Raw genomic sequence first — 10,480 nt, forward strand, 5'->3', positions numbered from 1 at the left:
GTGGAGCAGCTGTTCTATAAGGCAGCTAGTGGTGCAGCTATTGTGTGAGGCAACTGGTAGTGCATGTGTGAGGCAGCTGGTGGTGCAGTTTTTATGTGCGGAAGCTGGTGGTGCTCCTGTTGTATGAGGCAGCTGGTGGTGCAACTGTTTTATGAGGCAGCTGGTGGTGAAGCTGTTGTGTGAGGCAACTGGTGGTCCAGTTGTTGTTTGAGACAGCTAGTAGTGCTGCTGTTGTGCGAGGTAGCTGGTGGTGCTGATGTTGTGTGAGGCAGCTGGTGGTGCAGCTGTTGCATAAGGCAGCTGTTCTGTGAGGTAGATGGTGGTGCAGCAGTTGTATGAGGCAGCTGGAGTGCTGTTGTGTGAGGAAGCTGGTGGTGCTGCAGTTGTATAAGGCAGCTGGTGGTGCTGCTGTTGTGTGAGGCTGGTGGTCCTTGTATAGCCAGTGGTGACTGTTTCTGAGGAAGCTGGTGGTTCAACTGTTCGGTGAAGCAGCTGGTGGTGTAACATTTTAAGGCAGCTGGTGTGCAGCATGTGTGAGGCAGCTTGCGGTGCAGCTGTTGAATGTGAGGAGCAGCTAATGTGTGAAATTGCAACTGTTCTATGAGGCAGCTGGTGGTGCAGCTGTTGTGTGGGCAACGGTAGTGGCTGTGTGTGAGGCAGCTGGGGTGCAGCTGTTGTGTGAGACACTGGTGGTGCAAATATTGTCTGAGGCAGCTGGTGGTGCTGCTGTTGTGCAAGAGCAACAGGTTGTGCAGCATCTGTTGTGTGGAGGCAGCTGGGTGTGGCCTGTTGTGTGAAGGCAGCTGGAGGTGCTACTCTTGTATGGTGCAGCTGTTATGTGAGGTAGCTGGTGTTGCTGCTCTTGTGTGAGAGCAGCTAGTTTGTGCTGCTGGTGCGTTAGGCTGGTGGTGCACCTGTTGTATAAGGCAGTTGATGTTGCAGCTGTTGTGTGAGACAACTGGTGGTGCTGCTTGTGTAAAAACAGCTGGTGGTGCTGCTGTTCCGTGATGCAGTTGGTGGTGCAGCTGTTGTGTGAGGTAGCTGATGGTGCAGCTTTGTGTGAGAGACAGTTGCTGGTGGTGCTGCTCTTGTGTGAGAGCAACTGGTGGCGCAGCTGTTGCGTGAGGCAGCTGGAGGTGCTGTGAGGATGCTGATGGTGCTCTCTTTTGTGTGAGGCAGCTGGTTGTGCAACTGTTCTATGGGGCCGCTGGTGGTGAAGCTGTTGTGTGGGTCAGCTTGTGGTGCAACTTTTGTGCAGGCAGCAAGTTGTGTGAGGCAGCTGGTGTTGCTGTGGGCAATTGGTGGTGCAGCTGTTGTGTGAGTCAGCTGGTTGCGCAGCTGTTGTGCAGGCAGCTGTTGGTGCTGTGGGCAGCTGGTGGTGCTGCTGTGTGAGGCAGTTAATGGTTATGGGGCAGCTGTAAGTGTGAGGCAGCTGGTGGTGGAGTTGGTGTCTGAGGCAGCTGGTGGTGCAGGTTGTTGAATGAGGGAGCTGGTGGTGTAGCTACTGTGTGAGGTAGCTGGTGGCACGCTGTTGAGTGAAACAGCTGGTGGTCCTGCTGTTGTGTGGGAGTAGCTGGTGGTGCCGCTGTTGTGTTGAGAAAGTTGGTGGTGCAGCTGTTGTGTGAGGCAGCTGATGGTCCTGCTGCTGTGTGAGGCAATTGGTAGTGCTGCTTTTGTGTGAGGCAGCTGGCGTTGCTGCTTGTGAGGCAGCTGGTGGTGCAGCTGTTGTGGCAGGCAGCTGGTAATCCTGCTGTTGTGTGAGGCAGTTTATGGCGCAGCTGTTGTGTAAGGCAGCTGGTGGTGCTGCTGTTGTGTGAAGCAGCTTGTGGTGCAGCTGTAGTGTGAGGCAGCTGGTGGTGCAGCATGTGTGTGAGACAACTGGTTGTGCAGCTGTAGTGTGAGGTAGCTGGTGGTGCAGTTGTTGTGTGAGCCAGCTGGTGGTGCAGCTGTTGTGTGAGGCAGGTGGTGGTGCAGCTGTTGTGTGAGGCTGGTGGTAGTACTGAATCGAAACTGGTAAGCAGCTCTTGTGTTAGGCAGCTGGAATGGTGCAGCTGTAGTTTTAGGCAACTGGTTGTGCAGTTGTTGTGTGAACCAGCTGGTGGTGCAGCTGTTTTGTGAAAATTTGTGGTGTTGCTGTTGTGTGTGAGGCAGCTGGTAGTTCTGCTGTTTTGTAATGCAGCAGGTAGTGAAGCTGTTGTGTGAAGCAGCTGGTAGTCCTGCTGCTGTGTGAAGCCATGGTGGTGCAGCTGTTGTGTGGCAGCTGGTGGTGCAACTGTCTGTGAGGTAGCACTGAGCGTGGCGTGGCAGGACTGGGGGTGGCGTGGCAGGGCTGAGGGTGGCGTGGTTTACTGAGGGGGCGTGGCAGGACTGGGGTGGCGTGGCAGGACTGAGGGTGGCGTGGCAGGACTGAGGGGTGGCGTAGCACGACTGAGGAGGTGGCGTGGTAGGACTGAGGGTGGTGTGGCAAGATTGGGGTGGCGTGGTAGGACTGAGGGTGGCGTGGCACGATTAAGGAGTGGCGTGGCAGGACTGAGGTGTGAGTGAGCACAACTAAAGCCAAGTCGAGAGAGTAACCCAAGCTGTTATACGGATTCTGGTGAAGTTGGCCGGCGGGGGTCTGTTGGTCCCTTTATTGAGAGAAAGACAGACAGACAGACAGAAAGGACAAAGGCAGATAGTTAGGGACAGACTGAAAGACAAACAAAAACAGACAGACAAACAGAAAGAAGAAAGGAGACGAAGAAAGAGATAGAAAGAAAAGAAAAAGAGAAAGAAAGAGAATGAAAGAAAGAGAGAGAAAGAAAGAAAGGAGAGAGACATACAGACAGAGACCGAAAAAGAAGGAAACGAGAGAAAGGAAAATAATTAACGGATGGTTAGAGAGAGAGAGAGAGAGAGAGAGAGTAAAGAAATGAGAGAACAGGCAGACAGACAGACAGACAGACAGACAGAGATATTATAATATATATGTAAATTGATAAATACATATAAGGTAAATCCACAAGCAGTCAATGAGTGTACGATACTTTTATATTCCTCAGGTGAAGAAGATAGTGTGACATAAACTTTCGTCAGATCAAGTTCCTCATATTTATCTTGATGAGGCCACGAGAAGCCTTCCAGCACAGTAGACACAGATGGTGAGGAACGGGCACAGGTATGAGTAACTTCAGGTAAGGTGGTGAGTGTATAGTGACTTCAGGTAAGGTTGGTGACTGTATAGAGTAACTTCAGGTGAGGTTGGTGACTGTATGATAACTAGGAATGGTGGTGTATAGTGACTTCAGGTAAGGTTGGTGACTGTATAGAGTAACTTGTACAGTTAGTTGACTGTATAGTAACTAGGTAAGGTTGGTGACTGTATGAGTAACTTCAGGTAGGTTGGTGACTGTATGGTAACTTCAGGTAAGGTTGGTGACTGTATGAGTAACTAGGGAAGGTTGGTGACTGTATGAGTAACTTCAGGTGAGTTGGTGACTGTATGAGTAACTAGGTAAGGTGGTGACTGTGAGTAACTTCAGTGAGTTGGTGACTGTATGAGTAACTTCAGGTAGGTGGTGAGTGTATAGTAACCAGGTAAGGTGGTGAGTGTATGAGTGACTTCAGGTAGGTTGGTGACTGTATGAGTAACTTCAGGTGAGGTTGGTGACTATGAGTAACTTCAGGTAAGGTTGGTGACTGTATGAGTAACTTCAGCTAAGGTTGGTGACTGTATGAGTGACTTCAGGTAAGGTTGGTGACTGTATGAGTAACTTCAGGTAAGGTTGGTGACTGTATGAGTAACTAGGTGAGGTTGGTGACTGTAGGTAACTTCAGGTAGGTTGGTGACTGTATGAGTAACTTCAGGTAAGGTGGTGACTGTATGAGTAACTTCAGGTGAGGTTAGTGACTGTATGAGTAACTTCAAGTAGGTTGGTGACTGTATGAGTAACCTAGGTAAGGTTGGTGACTGTATGAGTAACTTCAGGTGAGGTTGGTGACTGTATGAGTAACTTCAGGTAAGGTTGGTGACTGTATGAGTAACTTCAGGTAAGGTTGGTGACTGTAGAGTAACTTCAGGTAGACTATGAGTAACTTCAGGAAGGTTGGTGACTGTATGAGTAACTTCAGGTGAGGTTGGTGACTGTATGAGTAACTTCAGGTAGGTGGTGACTGTATGAGTAACTTCAGGTAAGGTTGGTGACTGTATGCTAGGCAAGGTTGGTGACTATGAGTAACTTCAGGTAAGGTTGGTGACTGTATGAGTAACTTCAGGTAAGGTGGTGACTGTATGAGTAACTTCAGGTGAGGTTGGTGACTGTATGAGTAACTTCAGGTAAGGTGGTGACTGTATGAGTAACTTCAGGTAGGTTGGTGACTGTATGAGTAACTTCAGGTAGGTTGGTGACTGTATGAGTAACTTCAGGTGAGGTTGGTGACTGTATGAGTAACTTCAGGTGGGTTAGTGTAACTGCTATGAGTAACCTGTGAACGGTTGGTGACTGTATGAGTAACTTCAGGTGGGTTGGTGACTGTATAGTATCAGGTAAGGTTGGTGACTGTATGAGTAACTTCAGGTAGGTTGGTGACTGTATGAGTAACTTCAGGTGAGGTTGAGTGACTATGAGTAACTAGGTAAGGTTGGTGACTGTATGAGTAACTTCAGGTGAGGTTGGTGACTGTATGATACTCAACTTGAGGTTGGTGACTGTATGAGTAACTTCAGGTAAGGTTGGTGACTGTATGAGTAACTGGTAGGTTGGTGACTGTATGGTAACTTCACTGAACTGGTTGGTGACTGTATGAGTAACTTCAGGTGAGGTTGGTGACTGTCTTCAGGTGAGGTTGGTGACTATGAGCTTCAGGTAGGTTGGTGACTGTATGAGTAACTTCAGGTAGGTTGGTGACTGTATGAGTAACTTCAGGTAAGTTGGTGACTGTATGAGTAACTTCAGGTAAGGTTGGTGACTGTATGAGTGACCTAGGTAGGTTGGTGACTGTATATGAGTAACTTAAATGAAGGTTGGTGACTGTATGAGTAACTTCAGGTAAGTTGGTGACTATAGTAACTTCAGGTAGGTTGGTGACTGTATAATAACTTCAGGTAAGGTTGGTGACTATAGAGTAACTTCAGGAAGGTTGGTGACTGTATGAGTAACTTCAGGTAAGGTGGTGACTGTATGAGTAACTTCAGGTGAGGTTGGTGACTGTATGAGTAACTTCAGGTAAGGTTGGTGACTAGGTGACTTCAGGAAGGTGGTGACTGTATGAGTAACTTCAGGTAAGGTTGGTGACTATATGAGCAACTTCAGGTAAGGTTGGTGACTGTATGAGTAACTTCAGGATGGGTTGGTGACTGTATGAGTAACTTCAGGTAAGGTTGGTGACTGTATAAGTAACTTCAGGTGAGTTGGTGACTATGAGTAACTTCACTGAACTGGTTGGTGACTGCATGAGTAACTTCAGGTGAGGTTGGTGACTGTATGAGTAACTTCAGGAAGGTAGGTTGGTGACTGTATGAGTAACTAGAGTGAGTTTGGTGACTGTATGAGTAACTTCAGTGAAGTTGGTTGACTGTATGAGTAACTTCAGGTGAGGTTGGTGACTGTATGAGTAACTTCAGGTGAGGTTGGTGACTGTATGAGTAACTAGGTAAGGTTGGTGACTGTATGAGTAACTTCAGGTGAGGTTGGTGACTGTATGAAGTACTTCAGGTGAAGTGGTGACTGTATGGAAGTAACTTCAGGTGAGGTTGGCAGTGGATGTGGTAACTCCACTGAACTGGCTTAGGTTGTGTCAGGAGGACATGTAATGTTTCCGGAACCAGCCTGATGGCCTGACAGTCACCATAACGTGTTTATTTATTACTCGCAGAATTACCCGTTTCTGTTGGGTTAGGTATATACAGTACAACCGTGAATGTGACTATTGTCCTCCTGACACGTGTAACCACCTCCACAATGCCGTGGTATATCTCGGTGGGGAAGATTATAGGTCTTGCCCGGACCACCTGGGGGTCCGTGGTCAATAGTAATACCAAGGACCCATGTCAATATAATAAATTTACAGGTCTCTAACTACTACTGTTTTGGAGCTATGGCTAGAACAGACAGACAGACAGACAGACAGACAGACCAACAGACAGACAGAAACATTCGACAGACAAACAGACAGACAGACAAACAAACATTCAGACAGACAGACAGACAGACAGACAGATATTTTTTCTTACGGGAGTAGTCGCAGAGACGATAGACATTCTTTGCTGTATATATTTTCTTGACGACTCTGATTTAGTATATATTTACACTACCTCCTCCTCTCAGCTTATTACATGTGTGTGGTGGCAGGGGAAACATGCAGTGGTTTGGAGATAGTGAGTATAAAAGTGTTGCGTCTCTGGTGACGTGAGAATATTCTTGGATAACGCAAGAGGTGTAGAAGTACTCTTGGCCAACACAGGAGGTTGTGGAAGGACTCTTGGACAACACAGGAGGTTGTGGAAGTACTCTTGGACAACACAGGGAGTTGTGGAAGTACTCTTGGACAACACAAGCGGCACCTGTGGCAGTACTCTAAGACAACAAGGTGGTTGTGGAAGTACTCCAAGACAACTCAGGAGGTTGTGGAGAAGCACTCTAAGACAACAAGGAGCTTGTGGAGTACTCTAAGACAACGCAGGAGCTCGTGGAAGTACTCTAAGACAACAAAGGAGCTTGTGGAAGTACTCTAAGACAACACAGGGGCTCGTGGAAGTACTCTAAGACAACAAGGAGCTTGTGGAGTACTCTCTGAAGACAACACAGGCTCTGGAAGTACTCTAAGACAACAAGGAGCTTGGAAGTGCTCTAAGACAACACAAGGAGCTTGGAGTACTCTAAGACAACAAGGGCTTGTGATCTCAAACTCAGGATGTTGTGGAAGTTCTTTAAAACAACACAGGAATGTGCTAGTCAACCACATCTCACATGACAGGTGGTAGGGACACAGACGAGGCTCAGGTGTAGTGATAAAGACAGTTCTGTAACATAACTTAACAGTAAGCAGCTCAGGGAGGATGTAAACAATACTCAAATCACAGATTTCTAGTTAGTAATGATAATAAAAAGTTGTAAAGGAAGATAATATTAAAGTATCGGGTCTTCTATACCGTCAGAACTCAGAGACAACGTGTGTAGGTGTTTGGTTCGGTAGGACTTGTACTTCTGATTATATTGAGAACAGCAGAGTTACCCGACTTTGCATGCTTGGTTGGGGGGTGGGGGGCAGGAGATAGTACGACGAGCAACACCTTGCCACCCGCACCTCGGCATAGAAATTTCAGCTTTCTATTATCAATACCTTGGAAATACATGAGTTGGCAATAAACGATGCAAAATCAGTTGATTCATTTATAATAAATTAGTTCAATATGCCGGAGCAAATTGTGCCAATTCAACTAATATTATTCAGATTTGATAGATTATCTCAACAAACGCATGACGATTTTAATCTTATTCCAGAAATTGATTCACGATTGTCATAGCCGCTCAAAGGCAATGATGATATGATGATATGATTCAATTTCCTCGTTCATCTTTTGTCATTCTTCGATACATTTGCAGATTTGAACATATTGATGCCTGCAAAAATATTTTCCAGAATAGAATGTAAAGTGTTTTTTTCAAGAAGAATTAAAGAAAAAATATTAGTGTTTAGTCATATAAAATATTAAGTAATATTGAATGTAATTATATCAACCTTACTATTATAGACCAATACTAGATAACAGATCTGGCGTCTCCATTGCTCTTGCCCTCTTATTGGTTCACGCCAGGTAGAAAAAGCAGACTCATTAAATAAAACTTGGTCTAAAAAATATCAGTATTTTAGTCGTATTTAAATGTTACCCACACACATACAAGTGAGGTTGCTGATCTGACTTTCTGCCATATTTTCACACATTTGCAGGGTAACATTTGTTTCTCTTACTTTGACAACACAACATACTGTACATAATGTACAGTATATCTCTTCTCAATCTTGATTTATTTATTATTTCGTTTCTGTATCTATTTATGGTAATTATTGTTATTATTATTCTAATTTTATTTATATTTTTCATTAAAACAATTATTTTATTAATTTTTATTAATAAAAAAACATTATTATTATTATATAATAATATTACTATTATTATTTTATTAATATAATAATATTAATAATAATAATAATAATATAATATATATGTATATAATATGTGTATTATGTATGTATAATATTATTGGTTTATATTGTTATATGTATTGTTGTGTATTGTTGTGTGTGTATTTATCTGTATTATTATTATTATTAATATTATCATTAATATTATAAATAGTAATAGTATTAATATTATTTTAATAGTATTGTTATTATTATGTACTATTATTATTATATTGTTTATATTTTATTATTAATGTTTTTTAATATTATTATAATTAATATTATTATTATATATTATATATTATTATTATGTATATTAATATATATTATTATATGTTTATATTATATATATATATATAATAATAATAATAATAATAATAATATGTATATGTATAATAATATTATATTTTCTCCCCCAGGCCTGATGTGGGTCATAACCGTTGCTTGGGTGGGCTAATCACCGTTAAAAAAAAAAACTTGTCTCTGAGTCAACTTAAAGTACAAGTATTATTACCTTAAACATTCCTTCCCTGCCACAACATTGTACTACAGTACACCCCTGCCAAAGGTACATGCTACAGTACATCCTTGCCACAACAATGTACTACAGTACATCCCTGCCACAACAGTGTACTACAGTACATCCCTGCCAGCATTGTACCAGTACATCCTTACAACAATTGCTACAGTACATCCTTGCCCAACATGTACTACAGTACATCCTTGCCACAACAATGTACTACAGTACATCCTTGCCACAACAATGTACTACAGTACATCCTTGCCAACAATGTACTACAGTACATCCTTGCCTAACAATACTTACAGTACATCCTTGCCACAACAATGTACTACAGTACATCCTACCTACAACAGTGTACTACAGTACATCCCTTGCCACAACAGTGTACTACAGTACACCCCTGCCCAACAGTGTACTACAGTACATCCTTGCCACAACATTGTACTACAGTACACCCGCCACAACAGTGTACTACAGTACATCCTTACACAACAATGTACTACAGTACATCACCACAACAGTGTACTACAGTACATCCTTGCCACAACATTGTACTACAGTACATCCTTCCCACAACAATGTACTACAGTACATCCTTGCCCAACAATGTACTACAGTACATCCCTGCCACAACAATGTACTACAGTACATCCTTGCCAACAGTGTGCTACAGTACATCCCCCACAACAATGGCACTACAAACCTGCTAACAGTGTACTACAGTATCCTTGCCACAACAGTGTACTACAGTACATCCTTGCCCACAACAATGTACTACAGTACATCCTTGCCACAACAATGTACTACAGTACATCCTTGCCCAACAATGTGCTACAGTACATCCTTGCCCAACAATGTACTACAGTACATCCTTGCCCAACAATGTACTACAGTACATCCCTGCCACAACAGTGTACTACAAGTACATCTTGCCACAACAGTGTACTACAGTACATCCTGCCCACAACAATGTACTACAGTACACATCCTTGCCACAACAATGTACTACAGTACATCCTTGCAACAGTGTACTACAGTACATCCCTGCCACAACAATGTACTACAGTACATCCTGCCACAACAAGTGTACTACAGTACATCCTTGCTAACAGTGTACTACAGTACATCCTTCACAACAGTGTACTACAAACACACCCTACCTAACAGTGTGTACTAAGTACATCCTTACCACAACATTGTACTACAGTACACCCTGCTACAACAGTGTACTACAGTACATCCTTCCACAACAATGTACTACAGTACATCCCTGCCACAACAATGTACTACAGTACATCCTTGCCACAACATTGTACTACAGTACATCCTTGCCTAACAATGTACTACAGTACATCCTTGCCACAACAATGTACTACAGACATCCTTGCCACAACAATGTGCTACAGTACATCCTTACAACAGTGTACTACAGTACATCCTTGTCACATAATGTACTACAGTACATCCCTGCCCAACAGTGTACTACAGTACATCCTTGCCACAACAATGTACTACAGTACATCCTTGCACAACAATGTACTACAGCACATCCTTGCCACAACAATGTACTACAGTACATCCTGCACACAACAATGTACTACAGTACATCCTGCCCAACAAGTGTACTACAGTACATCCCTGCCACAACAATGTGCTACAGTACATCCCTGCCACAACAGTGTACTACAGTACATCCTTGCCACAACAATATACAGTACACATCCTTGCCCAACAATGTACTACAGTACATCCACCACCACCTAACAATTATTTCTGGTAACCATGCATGTAACA

The 10,480-nt window shown here is 43.5% G+C and overlaps 1 protein-coding gene across 1 annotated transcript; it reads right to left on the reverse strand.

The window, feature by feature from the left end:
* Window positions 1-216: 216 nt before the first annotated feature.
* LOC121866818 (uncharacterized protein PB18E9.04c-like) lies at window positions 217-6,827 on the reverse strand (the record flags this gene model as incomplete). Its single annotated transcript, XM_042366549.1, has 4 exons — window positions 217-554; window positions 915-1,384; window positions 6,427-6,554; window positions 6,708-6,827. Coding segments are annotated over 4 exons (1,056 nt in total), but the record flags the coding sequence as incomplete, so codon positions are not given.
* Between the last annotated feature and the right edge of the window lie 3,653 nt (window positions 6,828-10,480).

The sequence above is a fragment of the Homarus americanus genome, unplaced genomic scaffold (genome assembly GCF_018991925.1).
Source record: "Homarus americanus isolate GMGI-L3 unplaced genomic scaffold, GMGI_Hamer_2.0 scaffold36566, whole genome shotgun sequence".
Classification (NCBI taxonomy): Eukaryota; Metazoa; Arthropoda; class Malacostraca; order Decapoda; family Nephropidae; genus Homarus; species Homarus americanus.